The sequence below is a fragment of the Camelus ferus genome, chromosome 13, assembly GCF_009834535.1.
Source record: "Camelus ferus isolate YT-003-E chromosome 13, BCGSAC_Cfer_1.0, whole genome shotgun sequence".
Taxonomy (NCBI): domain Eukaryota; kingdom Metazoa; phylum Chordata; class Mammalia; order Artiodactyla; family Camelidae; genus Camelus; species Camelus ferus.
This window is the reverse complement of record NC_045708.1, coordinates 17,927,030-17,948,905: the sequence shown is the minus strand read 5'-3', so window position 1 is coordinate 17,948,905 and position 21,876 is coordinate 17,927,030. Positions and strand designations below refer to the sequence as shown.

The following is a 21,876-nucleotide window of genomic DNA, read 5'->3' as shown; positions in this document are numbered from 1 at the left end:
TCTTGGGAATGTAAATTAGCCCAATGTGAATAAGAGCACTTAGCAATATTTATCAAAATCCCCTTTGACCTGATAATTTTGCTTCTAGGACTTTATCATACAGAGATCCTTGCACACAGGCCAATGATGTACCAAATAAAACAGCTTTGTTTTTCACCTCCACTACCTATTTAGACACTTTTTGTAGGTTGGGTCTTCTTGTCCCTTGGTTGAAACTGAGAGCAGATTCCATGACCTCACTGGACACTCTCTGATTAAAAAAAAAGTTTCTAATCACAGTAAGTCATGAAAGAGTTTCAGTAATTTGAGAGAGTAAGAGTCACAACCTCAGACCATTCCAAGATTCCCTCTCCCCCAGCTAGGCTTTCTCCGTGGGTGAAGATATCTTCTTTCCTTTCCCCTCCCTCCCCCTTTCCCTCCCTGCCTCCATTCCATCCATCTCTGTTGAGCACATACTGTGTGTCCAGAACTGTTCTAGTCCTGGGAAAATAGCAGTGACCAGACAGGAATGATGGCCTCTGGGGTCATCGATATGGCAGGGGTGCTGAGGACTTGGAAGGAGAAGGAGGCTGGGAAGAGTTATCACAGGTACCGGTAGGATGGGGGTGTGGATGGAGGTCAGGTGCCAGTTTATACAGATGGTCAGGGGAAGCCTCTCTGATACGGTGACATTTAAACAGAGATCTGCAGGAAGGGGCAGCCAGAAGTTCAGCTGTTTGGAGCCAGGCCCAGCTTCATGACCATGGGGCCCATGCTGTCACACTGGGCTCGGTGTCACCGTGCACTCAGAGGGGGTCCCACACTTGGTTTAACATTCTGCTGTTGTTATCTTGAAATTTTTAATTTTTAAACAAAGCCCTGCATTTTCATTTTATACAAGGTGCTAGAAATTATGTAGCTGGTCCTGTCTGGGCAAAGTGAGTTCCAGGCAGAAGGAATATCAAGTGCGAAGGTCAAGAGATGGGAATGTTCTGGCAGCTTGAGTTCGGAGTAGGAACAGAGCCACAGTGGAGCCATGGTTGGCATCTCTATTTCTGTCCTTTGAACCTGAACCCTTCCCCTTCCACTACTGCCCACTGTATTTCTGACCCCCTCACCCCCAGGACTGCCATGGGAGGAATGAGGGGGGCATGTTATAGGATCAGGAAGGTCTGACTTAACGGCACTATCTCGAGCTAGTGTTCATGATTTCCAGGCTTGGCAGGGATTTAAAGTTGACTCTTTCTTGTTGTAGATGGGGGCACTTTTCTGGTTTCCCCCCAGATCAGAAACTGAGACAGAAACTTAGGTGCAAATAGTTTATTTGGGAGGTGATTCCAGGAAGCAAAGGAGGGGGAGTGGGCAGAGTGAGACAAGGAAGGAGGTAGAGTACAAATGAGGGTTTGTCTACGAGGTTGCAGCTTGAGGGGTCCAGAGACCTCTCTGGGCTGGATCCAAGGCTGCCTCAGGCTGACTCTCTCCTATGGACCATTTCTGGCCTGGGGGCAGCACAGACCCACAGCCTGCTTACGTGGGAGTACAGATCCTTCCACCACTGCCCTCTACTCTGCTGCTACTAATTCCTTTGTGATTCTCAAGCAGGAGTCAGATACCAGACTATGGAGTTCCAGGGGATGCTCACCATCTCTCTGATGGATCTCCTGATGCCCCCTCACTAGGCTTGAAGTGAGAGGAAAGCCACCCCACTCCACCCCACTCTATCCAGAGAAAACCTTCTCTCTAATCTCTAACTCCAGGCTATGCATCACCTTCAGGAGATAGCCCTCCCACCATGGTGAGGCCCTCTACATTTTCACCCCTCCCTACCTTTCTAATGTCATCTGCTGCCACCAGGTCCCCTATGCTCCAGCACCACGACGTGATGGTTCATTCCCTAAATTTACCCCACCACTCATACCTCTGCCCCTTTGCACATGCTGTTCCCTCTGCCTGAGAAGTTCTTTCCCCTCCTCATGGCTTGGTAACTTCCTCCTTGTCCTGTAAGACTCACCCCAAGTGGTCTTTAGGCAGTGAGTCTCTGGAGGAAATTGGTCCCTCCTGCATTGCACTCCCAATGCACCAGGCATGGTTGAGATTGTGGGTTTGAATCCTGGTTGCTATGCGTATGAGTCAAGGATTGCTTCAATGATGCTGTGTAACAAGCCACCTGGAAATCTGGGGGCTTACAGCAAGTCCTTATTTTTCTCAATTATTGGCAAAGGGAAGTGGTAAAGAATTGAAATAGAGTGATTGCTGGCATTTACCAAGCAGTCATTCTATGCCAGGCACTGTGAGCTCATCACATGTATTGTTTCATTCACTCCTCATGACAACACCATATGGTAAGTAGTATTAACTTGTTTTAGAGTGGAGGAGGTAGATGTCCAGAGAGGTTACATAACTTGCCCAGGGTAACACAGCTGGTTAAGTAGTAGAGCTAAGATGTGAACACAGGCAGAATGCACTCATGTGCTTTACTACTTTGCTGCCTCCAATGAATGGCTGAACCTATTTTGGGGAAAAGACTAGAATGTGTTCCAGACAGCTCAGGCTACCTGACTTGTCCTTTCTCCTACTCTGAGTCCACTGAAGCCTGTCCTGATGGTCTCCCAGTTCAGAGCTTGACTTCTGAGGCTTTTGGCTCCTTAGGCCTGCCCAGGAATCCAGTCTCCCAGGAGACCTTGTTCCTCCAAGGGCTGAGCCTGGCCCTCAGAGCGCAGCTGGATGATGCACAGTTTACCAGATTGGTCCCCCTTCCAAGGTCTGGACTCAAAAGATTACAGGGCTTTGGGATCCTGGAGCAGTGGAATCTCTGGGCCTCACCCAGCTGGCCTGATTTGGGGGAGGGAAGGGAAGGGATGCCCTTGGCTGCCCTGCTCCCACCCTGCCTGGGCTGGGAAAGGAGTTGGAGCAGAACAGGGTAGGGAAGGAAGCGTCCCAGCCCCACAGCTTCACTCTTTGATACCAGCACTGTGCAGCAGATAAGAGTTGGACTTGGATCCAGGCCTGCCACTAGCCAACTGGATGGCCTTGGGCAAGTAGCATCCTCCTGAGCCTGTTTCCTCATCCACAAACTGAGATAATGACAGAACCACATCCTGGGCCTACAGTGCATCTAATGGGCTTTGCACATGGCAAGTGCTTCATAACTGACCACTCTCCTTACTTTTATTACTTTTATCATTCAGCTCTCAAATATCCACAGCCAAGTTTCACAGTTAAGTGGTTTTTCTCCCCCAGGAACAACTTCAGGTCCATTTCCCAGAGCCTGAATACAATGGGAGCTATGTGACCTGAAATAAATTCTTTCTCCCCCCTGGGCCTCAGTTTTTCTATCTCTAAAATGGGGGTCATCACACTCACCATGCAGGAAGCAATGAGGCCAAATGAGATAATATAACAGTCTTGTGTCCCCTTTCTGAGCCTCAGTTTCCCAATTTGTAAAATGGGTTAATAGGGTTGTTCAGACCAAAGGAGGTAGTCATGGCAACTGTGTAGTGCACCGCTCTGAGCATGGCAAGAGCTTAATAAATTATAACTTCAAAAACAAGTCCAGGACAGGGCAGGTGTTTCAAAAATGGAAGCTGAGTCCAAGTCACCTTCCAAGTTTTTATTCACTGTGATAGAATATAATCTCAATAATGTCCTTATTTGTTTTCATTTCCTATATCCTACCTGTTCTAAATGATTGGATTTTCTATGCCACTTTTTCTATCCACAGGGGTAATGGACATTTAAGTAATTCTTGTGTGATTGAAATTGTTGAAGTAAATTGAACATTCTATTACCTCATGATCATATATGTTTTGTTATAATGAAGAAATATACATTCCTCTAGTACACTGCAGTTGACAAAGAATCTTAATATCCATTGCTTTATTTAATTCTCTTAACAACACTGTCAGGTTGATATTATTATCTCCAATTTACTGGTAATAAAACAGGCCCAGCGAGAACAAGGAGACTTGCCCAAGGTCACAGGATGAGTTGGGGGTAGCACCAGGACTTGGGTCCTGTCATCATTTCTGCAACCCACAACTGTCTCTCAAAGTTCCCTGAGGGCAGAGCAGTGTCCCTGCTAAACTGGCTCCTCTTGGCATTCCATCCATCAGGCTGGGTGCAAGCAAGATGAGGTGGGGGTATCTCCCCTCTCTGCCTGGTCCAGATCTTCACGCATCTGAGGAGCAGACAACCCCCGCCATTGTTGGTCCATTATTTACTGAGGGCCTTCTATGTGATAGGATTCCTCATCCTTCAGGTGCTCCCTCTCATGAGGGGAGATGTTACACTGAGTAGAAAGTGGGTGTTTTAATAGAAGTCCAAACAAACTGCCTTGGCTGGGCGGATCAGGGGAAGCTGCCCAAGGAGAGGGCTTTAGGTGGGACCCTGAATAAGACGGGCGCGCAGAGATGAGGATGGGGAAGGTCGGGCGTATTTCGACCAAAAGTACCCTAGTGAGGTGAGGTATGTGGGTTTAAGTGGCTTCAAGCCTGGGCTGCGGGCTCTAGCTGGGAAATTTGGATGCTCCTGCTACAACTTGCTCTCTTCCCCTCAGGTCAGTCGGGTCCAGACTCGGGAGCTTGCGGTTCAAGTCGACCGGAAATCGGAACCGCTCAGCTGGAGCCTCTGCTGGACAGCCACTTCTGCCCTCTGGGCCTCCGAGTCTCCATCTGTACGAGGACCACAGGAACTCTCAAGACTGTTGTCGCCGGTGTGGGTGAGCCTGTCGCCTCCGCGTGAGCCTGTCGCCTCCGCGTGCCACATGTGGACGCGGTGTGGGAGAGGCTGCTGGCGCCCAGCCAGGCGGGAGCTGTGGGCGAGTGAGATTGCCCTCGTCGGGGCGGGAGGCAGCCCGGCCCTGAGCACCGAGTCCCGAGCGAGCCCACTCCCGCCCGCCGCCGCTCCGCCTTTCCCCGGCTCCGGGCGGGGCCTCCGCCCGGCTGCCCCGTTAACTGCCGGCTCACTGCCCAGACGTCGACGGCCTCTCGTAGCTCCGCAGGTACCGGGCTGGGGGAGAGTGGGCGGGGCAGGGCGGGCGGCGGGCAGAGGGGGCGCTCCCGTAGGAGCGCGGGGAGCTGTGCGCCGCGGAAGCTCAGGGATGTGTCTGTGTGTGGCGGGGCGGGGGGAACCGTACGTGAGGAGCGAGTGAGGACACGCAGGACTGCGTAGCTGGAGAGGAAGCGGCTCCTGTGGAGAGTGGGAGGATGCCAGGGGGAATCAGCTGGTGGTGGGGGTGCGCCACTGCGGAGGGGCGGGTGCAGGAAGGAGAAGCAGAGCTAGAAGGGGAGCATCCCAGGGAGGAGTAGGAGGAGGCAGGAGCAGAGGGGCCATCAGAGCTGGAACAGGAGCACTTCATTGAAGGAGTGGGCGGAAGGGCTATGTGCCCTGGGAAGGCCATGGTGTCCTGGAGGAGGATAGGCACCGAGCACGCCCCTTGCACTGAAGGAGGACTCTAGGGAGATTCGGGGGAGAAAAGGGGTGTGAATATATGGAACTGGGTGATGTGGGGGGCTCCCAGTTGGGAGACGGGAAACAACGGTAAGAGCACTGTTGGGGGCGGAGAGGGGCTCTTCCTCCAAGGAGCTGAGGCCCTTTGGGATGGGGAAGACTTTCTTGGTGTCAGGAGAGAATGGGGGTTCCCCCACCCAGCGAGGGAAGCACTTGGCTCAAGACTAGGCATTGAGGACTTCCAGAAGTTTCCCTGGGGGCTCCCACTGTCCCCAAGGCCTGCTGGGAGTGAAAGGTCAGGTCAAGTCAGGCCAGGGCTGGGGAGTTTAAGAGTTTGATTTATTCTCAGAGCCTGGCTGCTTCTAGGTGGGTGTCACATTGGAGAGGGCCCCAGCCTCCCATCATGGGGCTTGTGTCACTTCGGGGCCCCTTGGTGAGAGGCTGCCTTTCCCCAGCCTTAGTTCCCCTGCCAAGAGGAGCCCTTGCAGGTCAGTGATGAAACCCAGGTCCCTTTTCTGTCCCCCTGTGCTAGGCACCTGTAGCTAGCTCACCCAACCTCTTTGGGTCTGTTTGCATCCACCAGGTTCTTCCTTGTCCTCACAGTTGTGAGCCTGAGATGCACAGGAATTCCTTTAAGAGTTATTTATTTCAATCTGATCACACTTTTCAGTGCAAATAGAGGCCCAGAGCAGTTACAAAAAAACAAAAACTGTTTCTGTTCAGTTTTGGAAGACATGGAGGGACTTTTTGTTTAACCACATTGGGCTGAACTGGGGAACTGGTTTGCATTGAGGGAGGTAACCCAGTTGCTGAGATATCAGGAGGTCAGCCAGGGATGAAAACTTTGCTTGTATAATCTGTGGCCACCCACTGGGGGCTTGGGAACTGACCACAGTGGATAAAGGGCAAGGGCACTGGTTTTGGAGTTAGATAGATGTGCTCTGCCACCCTGCCTCCGCTGCCGTGACACCAGCTTAGCCGTAGGTTCAATGAGTTGCTTCAAGGGAGAGGTGAAGTGAGTATGAAACTTCTTTGTAAACAGCAAGCCACTGTAAATTATTAATGCTAGTGCCAGTCTTATGAATAATATCTCAGGCTCTGCTATATTGTGTCATTCTTGTCAGAACCTCTCAAGAGGGTTTGCCTCTGACAGCCCCCTTGTTAGCACTGGTCTGGCCTTATTATTTTTATCTAATGAGGTTAAACTCTGCCTTCGACGGCAAGATAAAGTTGTTTTGCTGAACCATCAGGGCCCAGAGAAGCAACAATGAATATTTTGCATGGCAGGAAGGAGGCAAAAGAAGAAGTGGAATTATAATCAATAGTATTTAGAATAGTTAGGTGCTATTTAGTTAGGCTATTAAACTCTAAGAGGGCAGGGTATTAATACCCTTAGGTGTTACCCGCAGCTGTTAATTAGCTGGGCTCTTAGTTCTATAAGAGCAGTGTTTTAACTGCTTAGTTCACTGCTGAAGCTTCAGCTCCTGACATGTAGTAAACCTAAAACAAATACTGTTGGAATGTCTCAGGGCCTAAAGGGCCCATTGAAGTCACTGGTGAATTCACTCTCTTTCAACATTTGGAGAAACAGGACCAAGAGCAGAACGGACTTGTCCAGGTGTCATGCAGGGTCTGGGTGGCTGAGCCAGGACTAGAATCCAACAAAAATAGTGGAGCTGATGTGGTGCCAGAGCCAACACCTAGTATCCGTGACTTTGTTTTGCTTTTGCAAGAGCCCAAGAGGTAGCTATTATCATCCTCTGATTATAAATGAAGAAACAGGCTCAGAGGGGTGAAGGGACTTTAGTAAAGTCACACAGCTGGCAAGTTCCAGACACAGACCTGAAATCCCATCCTCACACAAGAATGCAGACCTGGCTTCTCCTGAAATATCTGCCCGAAGTGAGTGGTAGTTGGCCTCCCTGGGCAACTGTCTCTAGTTCTCCATGGTTACCACATGAGTGGCTTCTCTCTGGGCTGGATTTTTCTGGGCCCACGGGCATTTCATTTATGTGGGTGTGACCTGGAAGGGCAGGGAGCCTGTCTGCCTCAGTCACTGTGTGCCCCAGCCTTGTAGCCTTGTGGCTGGCATATAGTAGGCCCTGAGTAAAATCTGTGGGATGAGTATAACTCAGGGCTTTCTTGCTCCAGAGCCCACTTACTACCCCATCCCCACAACCTGGTCTGCTGTTTTGCCCTCAGAGATATCAGGGGACTCTCTGACAGTGTGTATCAGGTGGAGACCAGGAGGAACTAGGGGGTGGCAAGCTTTGGCTGAGGAAGGAGGTGAGGAAATTGACCCTGAGTTTAGAAAAGGGGATGTGAATTGGGAGGGCTGGGGAGGTGAGAGGGGAGACAAGGAAGGCACTGCTCAGACTGACAGAGGAACTCCCACGTGGGCCCTGGAGATCTCAGTTCTGAAGTTCAGCCAACCCAGAACCTCCCAAACCTTCCAGATGTGCCCCAACCAGGCCACATGCCTTTTGGATTACCTGCTAGTACAATCTACCCCCTTTACTCTCCCGCTCAGGGATCTGGCTCTTGGGGCTGCTGGGGTGGAGGCCCTTTTCCCTGGGGATTTCACTTCTCATCCACTTCTCTTAGGTCAAAGGGCAAGTGCAAATCTTCAGAGCTCTGTGAATCCAGAGAGGTTACTCTGAATGATCTTTGCCAAGAACACTTTAATTAAGTAAGGTCAGTATCCGCAGAAGTCCAAATTCCAGCCACATTCTCTGGTCCCTAAATAAACCCTCAGAGAAAGGTAAATGTTTAAAGAGACACAGAATACTTTCTAAGACCCCCAAACCCCGTGGAATCAGCTACTGAGGGCTAGAAGAGGACTGAGTTTATTAAAGAACCCCAAGCAAATTATTCAAGCTGGAGATGTATTTTTTTAAATTTATTTTTTATTATGCAAATACAGAGGAGCATCATTATTATTGTTGTTGTTGTAAAACCAGGTGCTGAAGAGTTACAGGCTTCTTTTTTTTTTTTTTAACTTTTTTTATTGAGTTATAGTCATTTTACAATGTTGTGTCAGATTCCAGTGTAGAGCACAATTTTTCAGTTATACATGAACATATATATATTCATTGTCACTTGTTTTTCGCTGTGAGCTACCATAAGATCTTGTATATATTTCCCTGTGCTATACAGTATAATCTTGTTTACCTATTCTACATATGCCTCTCAGTATCTACAAATTTTGAAATCCTATTCTGTCCCTTCCCACACCCCGCCCCCTTGGCAACCAAAAGTTCGTATTCTATGTATATGAGTCTTTCTGTTTTGTATTTATGTTTTTTTTTTTTTTTTAGATTCCACATATGAGAGATCTCATATGGTATTTTTCTTTCTCTTTCTGGCTTACTTCACTTAGAATGACATTCTCCAGGAACATCCATTTTGTTGCAAATGGCATTGTGTTGTCAGTTTTTATGGCTGAATAGTATTCCACTGTATAAATATACCACATCTTCTTTATCCTGTCATCTGTTGATGGACATTTAGGCTGTTTCCTTGTCTTGGCTATTGTAGATAGTGCTGCTATGAACATTGGGGTGCAGGTGTCTTTTTGAAGTAGGGTTTCTTCTGGATATATGCCCAGGACTGGGATTCCTGGGTCATATGGTAAGTCTATTCCTAGTCTTTTGAGGAATCTCCATACTGTTTTCCACAGTGGCTGCACCAAACTGCATTCTCACCCAGCAGTGTAGGAGGGTTCCCTTTTCTCCACAGCCTCTCCAAAAAATGGAGATATTTTAAATACTAATGCTCAGACTGGAGACACTTCAAATACTACTGCTTTTAATAGTAATAATTAATTATTACTACTGTTAATAATCTATACTAATGATAGCAATTATTTATTGAGTCACCAAACTGTGCTGAAACTTTTTTCTAATAAATTTAATCTTTGCAGCAATGTATGAGGTAGGTAATATTACAATTCTCACAAGGGAGGCAAGGATCAGAGAAGGTGAGTCACTTGTCTTCGGTCACACAGGTAGTATGTTATGGAATCAGGAGTCAAACCTGGCTTGTCTGAATCTGAAGTCCATCTCCTTCATGAGCCTTTATAGTGTTTATTTTCTCCTTGATTCTTAACTTCTTTCCATTCTGATTCCCCCTGAGTAGGGGACAGAAGTCAGTCAGGTTTGCCTGACATTCATCAACCAGGCTCTAGACACCTGATCTTAGCCCAGCTTTGCCCACCTTACTGTGTGATCTTGGGTAAGTCACGGCTTTTCAGCCAGCCCTCGGGTTCCCGACATGTTTCATGCAGAGGTTAACTATGAACTTCCTTCTGCAGCTGAGGCCTGGCTAGAGGGGCAGAGTTTAACCTGGATTTGACCAATGTGGGAGTGGTGTTAGAGGAGAGGGGAGAGGGTGGAGGTTGTCTTTAGCTCCACCCTCTGGTGACATCACACAAGACACCTACAGTCCCTGGAAGCCCCGCCCCTAGTGACCCTCACCTGTGGAAGTGCCACCCAGTGCTTGGCATCTGGCGAATTTGCCCTCTTCCACAGCAGGTCATCAGCCCCCAGGTTCAAGAGAAACCCCTAGGTAACCAGTGCAATTAAGGAGGCTTGGAGGGGGGCCATGGAAGTGTCCTGGACTTGGGTGGGATGCCTGGTTCTGGCAGCCTCGAGGCAGACTACTCAGAGTATGCCCCGAGGGTGCCCTCTGGATACCCACTCTCATCCTTCCAGCTCATGCTAGACCCCTGCCCTTGCTCCTTTCCCCTGGATCCAGGGCCCCTTTCCATGGAGTCAGGAGATGGGAACTAATTCTGAAAATAGACCTATTCAAATTGAACAGGGCCGCTGGCTGAGGTCGAAAGTAAATAGGGTGGCTTGACTGCTGCCATCCCAGTATGTGGTCTCTGGGTTCTGCGCTTAGGGCCCACTGTGTCTGGGGGAGGTGAAGGGCTCCCCTGGGGGAGTGAGCTATCGACCACCTGAGGAGGAGCTGTGAGCTTCACTGGTGCAACATGAGTGGGTAGCTGTAACTGGGGGAGACTGAGGTCCCTGGATGCAAGTCACTTGTCAGAAGCCTCAGGAAATAATTTATGGGAAAGGACCTGGTTGCCTGCTTTAGACCAGTGTTTTCCAAAGTAGTTCTTTGGGATGCAGATAGGTATGACAGGAGGTGGGGCAGCAAGAGAGTATCTGTGCTCTGCAGTCAAAGAGCTGGGGCCAAATCCTGCCTCCATCTCTCTCTCCCTCCCCTCCCCCGCCCCTTCTCTCTCCCTCTGTAGGTATCACTTTGGGTAAGGAGCTCCTAATCTGAGTTTCACTATCCTCAACAACAAAACGGGCATAATAGTACCTACCTCACAGGCTAGTTATGAGAATTAATTGCAGCAAGGCTATGAAGAGTGAGCATATAGTAAATACTTACTGCATTTCAGCTAGCTTTAAAATATAATTATTACTGGGAAAGGAATCCTTGGTCACGTAAGCTCAGCAAATGTAGGTTTAACAAAGTGAAGCAGGTTTCTTTGGTACAGTACTTCTCAGAGCCTTTAACATGCTGTTAGGACTTGCGAAGTTCTAAGAGTAGGATATGGAGTATTAGACTGAACAGATCACAGGGGCTCAGCAACTAGGGCACCATCACATGTCATCAGTCCCTGGTCTTTTCCCACGTGGTGGAATGGAAATCTGGCTGCACTGGGCAACTCTGGGAAAGGCCTTCCAGCCTCTGGGCTCTTGCTTCCTCAGTGTAAAACAAAAGACCTGCATGAGATGTTTTCAGAGGTCTTTTCTGGCCCTCTGAGGTTCTGAGTTGGGAAGACAAAGCTGTAGACAAGGGCGGAGGCCTCGTTGAGGCTGAAGCCTTGTCTTTTGGGGAGGAGAAGCCCGGTGCTGGCTTCCCAACCAGCAAGTGGGCCGGGGGGTTCTTGTGCTCTGGATGGAAATGGCCCCACTAATTAGTTTATAAGCAAGGTCTGCTTCCTAAACCTGCCAGGCTCTTTGGGAATAGAAAGTAAAAGAGTCTTGTACTGCCTGTCATAGCATCCCTCATGCAGTGGTGTAATGACTTACTTAACTCCTCCCTCCCTCCTAGACTAGGAAAGGCCAGAGACTAGAGATGACTCCAGAACTGTCATGCAGAAGGAGCTTAGGGATGCAAATCTGGCTGGGGGTGGGGAGGAGTGAGGGCTGGGGGCTTGTCTTGATGTTGCCTTTCCATAGCAATCACTATGCATTTACCTGGACTGTGTGCAAATTATTGGGTGGCGTTGAGGGTGATCATAGTCCTGCTGGTGGCAGAGAACTTGACTGGTTTATCCAGCCCCAATCTCCTTGCCTCTTAGAGTGACTGGTGCAATAAATATCTGATGAATGATGGACAGACTACATCTGGTTGCTGAGTCCAATAAGCTTGCTGGGGAGAATTTGAGGGAGGAGAGTTGTCTGGCAGCTGCTAGTTTTTCAATAGATAGTTGACCTAATGAATGATACAGTGAATAATGATAAGCCTGAATTAGGCAAATGGTACCAGGCAGAACAGTATATAATTATGAAATGATTAATAGTACTTGCCACCTTGTCTTGCAAAGGGCAGTTTAAGGCAGTGGTTAAGATTGTAAATTGAGTTTAGAACGAACCTCTGTTGCTTCCTAGGCAGTGTACTTAACTTCTCTGTGCCTCAGTTTCCTTATCTGAAAAATGGGCTTAATGATAATACCTATCTCACAGGGTATTATGATGTTTAAATGAGTCAAACACGCACAAAAGTGCTTAAGACAGTGTCTGGCAAATAACATGTGCTGTATAAGCATTTACTATGCTTTGTTTTCCTCTCTATAACCTCTCTCATATCATGAAGTTTCTGAGGGCAGGGATGAAATTCTTTTCCACTCTGTTCTCCCCCGGACCCAGCACAGGATCTGAGGCAGAGCAAGGGATCAGAAGTATGTGCTAAATGAGTGAATGAGTATATTTACATGCTAAATTGTATAACCCATTATAGATTTCCCAGAGAGGAAAGTGAGGGGGGCAATAAGAAGGTCCCCTGGAGATGGCAGCTTATACTGGTATTAAAGGATTTCAGTAGAGGGAAAGGAAGTTGGCACAGGGTGTGACATTTGGGTTAGGTGGGAAATGAGGGTAGGAGCAGGTCATGGGTCTTGAATGCCAGAGTGAGGCATTAGATTGAATTTATTTGCAGTTAGCAAGTATGGAAGCGCTGGAGCGGGGAACTTTTTAGTGGGGGTGTGGCTAAGGGAAAGGGCTGTTCTTATAGGATCAGTTGTTACTAGGGACTTTCAGGGGAAAAGTGGCTTTTTGAGTTGGGCCTTGAAGGGTATGAAGTATTATCAGAATGCTGTTATGTTGTTTTTTAACTCAGCCAACATTGAGCACCAGCTACCTGCAAATCACCAGGGGTTCACAAAATAATAAGAGAAAGTGCTGACCCTGGAGGAGCTTGCATTAACAATTTAATGCCCATGAGATGTGTTATAATGGTCAAAGGATGGTAGGCATTCAAGTAGAAGGTCATCACCAGAGGTTTGGTGGACCAGGGAAACCAGGGCAAGTATCACAGACAAAATGTATAGAAGTTTGCCAGATAGGCAAGGTGACATAAATGTCTCAGGTAGAGGGAACAGCTTGTGCAAAGCTATCAGCTTGTGAAACAGCAGACCCAGGGATTTGTTGAGGCTGTGGCTGGATATGAAGTGCATTATGGTTGAGGAATCTGGCTTGAAAAGGTAGTAGGGACCAGATCACGTAGGGTAATGGAGGGTCAGTGGGAGACTCTGGCCACTCTGAAGGAGCTAAAGGTAGAGGCAGCAGGTGTCTTACCAAGGTCATTGTTGCCACCAGGTGAACACTGATGGCAGCATGAACACAGGAGAAAACAATGGGGGCTGCTGTGTGGAGCCTGGACTGGAATGGAGTTGGCTGAGGTAGTGAGCCTCATTACATAACGCATGCCTCACACATTTATTGAGCACCTATCATGTGCCAGGCACCATTCTAGGCACCTGGGACACATCAGGGAGCAAAACAATCATGAATTAGAGCTGAGGGCTCCCTTAGAATGACTCCTCTCCTCTTAAAGTCAGTGTAGGGAGAAGGGGGTAGGGAAGAGGGAGGAAGAACTGGGAAGTGCAGCCCCTAGTTGCTGCTTTTGGGGCAAGAGGGTGAGGACACCAGCCCCCTGATTTTTCTCTGGCCTTTCCCAGCTCCCTGCCTGGGTCACAGCCATGGCCACAATGGTGGCCCAGAAGCTCAGCCACCTCCTAACCAGTTTGCGGCAGGACTACCAGAAGCCTCAGCCGTCTGTGCAGCCAGAGCCTGTATTCACGGTGGACCGAGCCGAAGTACCACCCCTCTTCTGGAAGCCATACATCTATGTGGGCTACCGGCCGCTGCATCAGACCTGGCGCTTCTATTTCCGCACGCTTTTCCAGCAGCACAATGAGGCGGTGAACGTCTGGACCCACCTGCTGGCGGCCCTGGTGCTGCTGCTGCGGCTGGCCGTCTTTGTGGGGACTGTGGACTTCTGGGGAGACCCGCACGCCCTGCCTCTCTTTATCATTGTCCTCGCCTCCTTCACCTACCTCTCCCTCAGTGCCTTGGCTCACCTCCTGCAGGCCAAGTCCGAGTTCTGGCATTATAGCTTCTTCTTCCTGGACTATGTGGGTGTGGCTGTGTACCAGTTTGGCAGCGCCCTGGCACACTTTTACTATGCCATTGAGCCCGCCTGGCATGCCCAAGTGCAGGCCATTTTCTTGCCCATGGCCGCCTTTCTTGCCTGGCTTTCCTGCACTGGCTCCTGCTATAACAAGTACATCCAGAAGCCCGGCCTGTTGGGCCGCACTTGCCAGGAGGTGCCCTCGGCACTGGCCTACGCATTGGACATCAGCCCTGTGGCGCACCGCATCCTCGTGTCCCCTAACCCTGCCGTGGACGACCCAGCTCTTCTCTACCACAAATGCCAGGTGGTCTTTTTTCTGCTAGCTGCTGCTTTCTTCTCGGCCTTCATGCCTGAGCGCTGGTTCCCTGGCAGCTGCCACGTCTTTGGGCAGGGCCATCAGCTCTTCCATGTCTTCTTGGTTCTGTGCACACTGGCTCAGCTGGAGGCTGTGGCACTGGACTACGAGGCCCGGCGACCCATCTATGAGCCTCTGCACACCCGCTGGCCCCACAACTTCTCTGGCCTCTTTTTGCTCACTGTAGGCAGCAGCATCCTCACCGCGTTCCTCCTGAGCCAGCTGGTACGGCGCAAACTCGATCTGGATCAGAAGACTCAGTGAAGGCTGGTGGCAGCTGGTAGGGAGGGAGGTAGAGTGGGGGCCAGGGTCCGGGCTTGGCTCCAGATGGGAATGAAGCCTGGTAAAGTTGTTTGTGTCTAGCCTGTGGTGACTCTCTGTGCATGCCTCAGCTGCCAAAGGTGGCACTGGCCAGTCCTTGGATTTGAGTATTGGCTGGAGCCGCTGGGGTGTACTTCTGGGCCTGCTCCAGCTCCCTGCCCTGAGAGAGAGAAAGAGAAAGATGTGGGCTACTCTGGTTTGCCTCCCCTCATTGCCTCTCACTAGGGGTGAGAATGGGAGATTGGCTGGGGCCAAGACCTTGGTTTGGGGCTTCCAGATTATTTGGGAGGGGGTGAAGCTGGGATTTAGGTCAGAGTCAGATCTGAGCTGAGAGACAGGGGAAGCATCAGCAACCCCCCTCTACCCACATGTCACTGGTGCATAGGGAAAGGACAGACCCCAAATGTGTGCAGAACCTTACTGTTCCTTGAACCCCAGCCTGGAGTTTTGGAGCTCCAGAGAGCCCCCGCCAAGGTAGAAGATTGTGCCAGATAGAAATGGATCCCACCCAGTGTCCCATACTTCTTCAGTCACTGTCCCAGATGGTGAGCCCCAACCCTCCTAGCTCTGGCTTCTATGTCCCACACATTCTGTTCCCAGTGTCTTTCCTCATTCCCTTGTTCACATTCAGTGTGTATCCATTCAATGTGTCTTGCGCCTCTGCTCAGAGGCAGATCATTGACTGGGCCCTGTGGATCAATGCAGGATGGTAAAGGCTTTAATATCGGAATGAACTCAGGAAGCACTGAGGAGGGAATAATTAGCACTACTTGGGACCCTTAGGGTCTTGGGTTGCCAAGGGTGAATAGGAGTTTGCAGATGGAGAAGAGGAGGGGCATTCCAGGCAGAGGGAAAAACCTGTCCAAAGGCTAAGAGGTATGGAAGGAGGATTTTACTGGGGCTGGAGTTAGGGGTGATATGGACTCTGATATATCCTGGATGTAATAAAGTAACTGTGATAACAGCTGCCTCTTTGTTTTACGTCTCCTGTCCTTGAGAAGGAGCCCTGGTGCCCTCCCTGGGCCTGCTCCTGGTGTTGGAGGAGGTTTTCAGGGGGAAGCTGGGGGTGGGCACAGGGAGGAAGGAGCAGTTTCTGTTTTCTCTTTGCCTGGGGGTGGGGTTGGGGCCTTATTCACTATATATGTGAACTTTTTCTTTTTTGGTAGGAAAGGTGAAGTCAGTTTTATTACTAAATAAGTTTTAGAAGTTAAAAGAATACATTTAAAATACATAATTTGACAAAGATCACATTTTTTGTCTTTCAATCAAGGAGAATCTTATATGTTAACTTTTATAATACTATTATACGTTAACGTTTGTAGCATTACCTTTTCCATAGCATACAAGCATACGGCAATATAAATAGTGAGGGAAAATTAGGAAGTACAGATAAGAAGAAAAAAAAAACTCCGAATGAGTAAGAAATGTCACTCCACTGCTAAAATATTCTGTTATTTATGTATGACATCTATGGAGATTGTGGTTAGGGATGGAAGAAGGACGGGTGGGTTGCCAGCATTTTTGCATTTCTGAAGGACTTTCAGAATTTACAAAGATTTCACATATCTTACATAATCCTCTTTAAAATCCAAGGCCATACAGTAAACACTGAAAGCAGGACTGAAATCTAGTTCTTGACTCCAACTTTTTAGTTTTCATTCTACTTAACGCGTTTCTAAATCTTCTCCCATGTGGTTTCATAGTTATGCTTAGCTTTTTGTTTTGAATTACAAAAGTAATTCATAAACTCGAGTGTACTGTAACCATTTAGGGCAGTGTTAAGGACCCCAGCTTTAGAGTTGGCGGACCAGAGTCTCGGCTTCTCTCCTTCTTTTTGCGATGTTTGTGAGGATTCAGCGAAGAGAAGAAAACCCCGAAGCTAGGGTAGTTATGAGTAAGAAAATGCAACTAACTCAGCAAAATGAAAATGCACATTCCTTGTGCAATGTCGCGAACGCATCCAAACAGCACAGTTCCGGAATACAATTCCGGAATGAGAAGACCAGAAAGAACGTGGTCCTGCTAACGGTAAAGGCGCTCCACGCATCAAAAGATCTGTTGAGGTGGTAGTTAAGGAGTCGCGTAGGATTTAGGGAAGGGGCGGAGCTTGGGCCTGGGCGGAGCTGACGTTGGGGGCGGTGCCTGCTCCCCGGCGGCCGCGGCGTAGCTCCGCCCCCAGCGTTGGCGCGAGATCTGAACTCCTGAGGAGTCTGTTGTGGCGGCTCCCTGAGGAGGCCCGAGTGCTAGCAGAGTTTCCCGTTGGCTTGTTCTCCTCAGCGGCCATGAAGCGCAGAGGCCCGGAGGAGGAGGCCTGCGGCGTGTGGCTGGACGCGGCGGCGCTGAAGAGGCGAAAAGCGCAGGTGGGGCGTTGGAGCGAGAGAGGGCGGGGGGAGGGGCTAGGGACCCGGCGGCATGAGAAGGGAGGAGTTTGGGGGGAATTGGAGGTGGTGGAGGTAAAGTCCGGGACCGAGAGCGAAACAGCTTTGGGAGTTCAGGAGAGAGAAAGATTGGAGTCTGAAGAAAGTTGAAAAATGGGGTTTGGGAAGTGTGAAGAAAAAATGGCGGAAGGCAGGCAGGCTGTGGAGGGATATGGAGAGACTGGGCAGCAATGTTTGGAGGTGAGGGGAGAGGGTGGAGACAAAATTTGCTCAGAGGAGTGTAATGGAGCAGACTCCTCAAGAGCTCAGAGTCCCTGCCGGACGGTAGCAGAGGCTGAAATACGGAAAGGTGGGTGCGTATGTAAACTCGGAAAGTTCTCGCCCTGAGGGTCCGCTCTTTCCAACTTGCCAGGTTGCCGGCTATCTACAGAACAGGTAACTTTAGGGGAAAAAAATAGACGAGACGAGAAGGGGATCTGACCTAATACTTGTTGAGCATCCACTGGGTGTCACATACTGTATTAAGTATTTAATATGTATTATATGTATTGTTACGGAAACGACAGGCCAGCCAAGAAACAAGCACCACTCGGAGGGTAGGAGTACTCAGATGTATTACGCCGGCGGGCTCAGAGGGGCTTCTGCTCCGAAGCTCTGAGCACCTCCAAGATGTGCGCATGAGGTTTTATAGGGTAAAGTACAAGCTTGGGGTATCCGGCCAATAGGCATGGAACAGCTTTAGCAGCATCATTATCACAAAAGTGGAGGCAGGGAGGCAGCAAACCAACATTCCAAAGCCAGATATATATCTTTGAAAATCCAGCTGGCTAGCAAAAAAACATGAACAGCAAACCAACACTAATTAACTTAGATTTACAAGTTAGTCCAGTAGAACTCAGATCAGTATTCTGATACTTAGATTTGTGAGTTATCTTGTTAGACCAGCCCAGCCTCTCCTTCACATTCCTAGACTTGTGAGTTATCTTGTTAGACCAGCCCGGCTTTTCCTTCACACACACGGAGTAATTTAGTTTGGCTAAAGTGTAGGGTATATGTAGGGGAATTGAGAAGGTGAGATTAGGAGAGTAAACTCTTGCCATGTTGGAAATTCATGGAAGGCATCTGACATAATGGGAGGTGTCTCTAGGAAGATAAACCCAACAGTGGTTATATGAAAGCAAGTGGTACACTGAAAGGTAGGCTGGAGGAATTTGGAGGATAATGCAGAAGTTTAGGCAAGAAATAACAAGGGCCTAACCCAGGATGGTAGAAATTGAAGTTATTTATATTTGGTGGATCATTGGTCTCTGTAAGTGTTACTAAACCTGGTTTGTCTGCCCGATGCACAGTAGGCCAAATGCTAAGATGCTGAGGTTTGCTGCAGAGAAGGGGTTTATTCACAAGGTAACTAAGTGAAAAGAGGGGAGAACAAATCTCACATCTGCCTCCCAGAAACTAAGGGGCCTGGGATATTTATGAGATAAAGAGGCAGGGTGGTCTCAGGTGTGGGGAAGGATGATTGGCAGCAAGAAAAAGGTAAAGTAATTGGTGTTCTGTGCAGGCATATCTGAGTTACATGCTTTTATCATGGGACGCATGTTCAGAAAATGGCAGTGTTAGCATGATCTGAGGGTGGAGTTTTTGGCCCTTTTACAATAAAATGTCACCTATCTGACACTCGCAGCCCAGTTGAATGGTTGGTGGTCACAACTGGTTTGAACTGGGCAAGACTAGCTGCATGTTCTAGAAAAACAATTTAAGCAACCATCACTATAATGACCCATAAGTCAGAGGTGTTATCTATAGGGCGTGGTTAAAGGAATCTTGTGATACACTGTCTAAGCTATGTGAGGCTTGGAGGGTATTCAGTTTGTAAGTACAATTAAAGCAAATTTGGTCAGTGAAGGCAGGTTATAGTATGTTATTTCAGGTAATAGGATATTATTTATTAAGCAAGTTATAGTTCATGGGATCTAACTGATGACTGCCCTTGGTTTTATAAGTATATATCTGAAGTATATTTATGCTCATAAAGGACCTACATGTGGGCTTGCATGGGGGGAGGGAGGTGTTGCTTAAATATGTTTTTAAAGCTGTGAGTTTGATCCAGTTATCTGCAGCCCTCAGTGTCTCTCACTCTTTAAAGGTGCATCTTCCTTTCATTTCTGTTTACATCTAGGAGCCAGAAATTTGTACCTGAGTAAATAGAGGCTGGTTATAGAGAAAAAAATTAAAAATATAACTTGAAATAGTGCTTGGAAATTGGGAGAAGAGATACAGTATAGGCTGATTTTGTGTATGTATATTGTAGGGGCAGAAAAAATTTCCCTTGTTCCTTTCTAGGGCCTTTGGCTTGTCTAACAATTAAGTTGATATAAGACAGACTAAAAGGAGAAAAATCAAACAAAAGTTTAATAGCATGTATACTTCCTGTATACATGAGAGAGACCCAGGAAAACAGTAACTCTCAGATATGGCCAAAATTATCACCTTAAATACCATCTTCAGCTAAAGACAAAAGAAGATGTTGAGGGTGGGGAGTCAGTTACGGGAGGTTACCAGGAAAAAACACAGTAAACAAGGGTAAAATTGTTATGCAGATTTAAGTTGTTGTCTTCTCCACTGATGAGAGTTTCTAGATACTGAGTCATCCTTCTCTTCCTGGTACAGAGAGGAAGACTTCCTTACAAATGGAGATTTCCCTTATGAATATAAATGTCTCTTATAAAAGGGTAATTATGCAGTTTTTAGAGCTTTTCCTATGTCTGCTGTTTCTTAAAAATAATCAGCCTAAAATAATCCTTATGTCAAAGAAGCAGGCCTATTTTGGGGTGACAAATCCTGCTCCCCTTCAGAGTGTGTGTGTGTGTGTGTGTGTGTGTGTGTGTGTGTGTGTGTGTATGTATAAAATACACACATCTAATGCTTTTATTCACAGAGTTGACATCTACTAGGTGGATTCAGGGATTTGTCCCAGAGCGGGGACTCCCCCTCCATTGCATTTCAGTTGAGGCACCTACATTACCATTTAAATGAGCACGGTGCTCTTTCTTTAATGGGATGGATCTCTGCTATTGGGAGGGTTACATGTGGCCATTCCTGTATTGGAAATAGTTCAAGCAGGATGTTTAAACAGATCTTCAATAAATAGTCTTTATTAGGGCAAAACTGATGATAAATGTACTAAAATATTGTACTGCAATTAATTCTGACATGCATGACATCCTTTAAGTGAGACAAATCTCATTAGTGAGAATCACCTTTGTAAGAGTATTGTTAGTGGATATAGTCAAATCAGGTCTCTAGTTTAGGAGTTGTGATACTTAGAAGAAATTGCTGTTCATTTATCCTTGTGAATTTTCATTAAGTTTAGATGAAAAACCAGTGCCAGGTGGTTCTAGAGAAGATTCTTGAAATAGTTTTCTATTACTAGATTACTTTAGGAGGAAAATCTTCAGTTTTCAGTGGGTATACCCTCCTATCTGTGTTCTAGACCTTATGTATAAGAAAGGAAAGTTAAAATGGAGTCAGTACTGCTAAGAGAGCTTTCTAAAATGGAGCTGGAGGCCATTAAGGAAATGTGACTTAATGCACATATCAGCCTGGATGGAATCTGACCTTTTGACCACCTGTTGTCCTAACGAAGACATCCAGAACATCTGCCAGAAATTCAAGATACTTAGCGGACCCTTACCCTAAAATAACTCGTGACAGCCTATCTACTTACGTTACTGAGTCCAAACTGGTTCTGCTTGATGCATGACAGGCCAGTAAATTGGGAGATGAAGTGTTGGGGCAAGGAATAACGACTTTATTCGGAAAGCTGGCAGACTGAGAAGATGGTAGACTAATGTCCTGGAGAACCATTTTCCCACAAGTTAGAATTCAAGCTCCTTTCATTCTAAAAAGGGGAGAGTGTGTGGTTGGTTGTTGCAAATTTCCTGGTGTTGGAGTCCTTTGTTCTTGCAGCTGTCTACATAGGGTCAGGTCAGGTCGTGGTGTTCCTGCAAACCTCCAACAAGACAAATGTTATTTTCTATTCTGCAACTTTTTTTCATTATATGAATGGGAAAGTGTTATACTTTTAAAGGTCAGGGTCTTGAGAATGGGCTATCCTGTATATTTCAGGCTGTAGGCATCATTCTTTAACAAAAGGTACAGGACCAGCATGACTCAGCACAGGAAGCAGAGCACAGGGTTAAAGTCAAAGTAACAGATCTAAGATGGAGTCAGATTTGTTCCTTTCTCTTACAGTTACTGGAACCCTACCCTAAAATAACTTGTGATTCCTTAAGGACAAATATTTCATGACTCACATCAGAGTCAAACATAGCTCTTGCCAGGCAACTTTGAACAACCTCATGGCTTTTTGTCTTTATAAGCCCCTGACTCTTTCTCTTCTCTGAAACACTATTCCAATTTTACCAGAATCGGTGTCTACCAAATTGCAATTCTTAAGACCACCCCTCCCCAACTCTTATTTGCAGCTTTATGCATTGTTTTTTCGTTGACATGTGTGACATCAACTTACAGTGACAGGAGCTCATCTTAGCCTTGGTCACAGTATTAGAAAAGCCTTAAGTTTTTTCTGAAAGCTTTGGTGATGTTGAAAATGTAATGAGTAGGTATATATAAAATAGAAAACTTGAATGTATCCTTCCTGTATATCCACTTTCTTCCTAAAATATTTATTGAATTGAGTACCTACTGTGTGTATTAAGCTGTTTTTGTGGAGGATAG

General features: G+C 47.5%; 2 protein-coding genes across 6 annotated transcripts in view; both read left to right on the top strand.

Moving 5' to 3' along the window:
• The window catches only part of PAQR7 (progestin and adipoQ receptor family member 7), a 27,281-nt gene extending 11,561 nt beyond the window's left edge, over positions 1-15,720 (top strand). The window contains exons 2-3 of one of the 3 annotated variants that reach the window (XM_032495526.1): positions 4,535-4,978; positions 13,628-15,720. In XM_032495526.1, the coding sequence (XP_032351417.1) occupies positions 4,535-4,978; positions 13,628-14,701 (1,518 nt within the window). In that variant the 3' untranslated portion in view covers positions 14,702-15,720. Of the gene's footprint in view, positions 1-4,534; positions 4,979-7,993; positions 8,122-13,262; positions 13,349-13,627 lie in introns of those variants that run through there. The other 2 variants (XM_014563331.2, XM_032495527.1) reach the window with 2 other exon arrangements.
• AUNIP (aurora kinase A and ninein interacting protein) overlaps positions 4,903-21,876 on the top strand; it is a 24,305-nt gene continuing 7,331 nt past the window's right edge. Inside the window, exons 1-2 of one of the 3 annotated variants that reach the window (XM_032495528.1) lie at positions 4,903-4,978; positions 17,036-17,118. In XM_032495528.1, coding sequence (XP_032351419.1) covers positions 17,041-17,118 — 78 coding nt within the window. In that variant the 5' untranslated portion in view covers positions 4,903-4,978; positions 17,036-17,040. Of the gene's footprint in view, positions 4,979-17,035; positions 17,119-17,189; positions 17,572-21,876 lie in introns of those variants that run through there. The other 2 variants (XM_032495530.1, XM_032495529.1) reach the window with 2 other exon arrangements.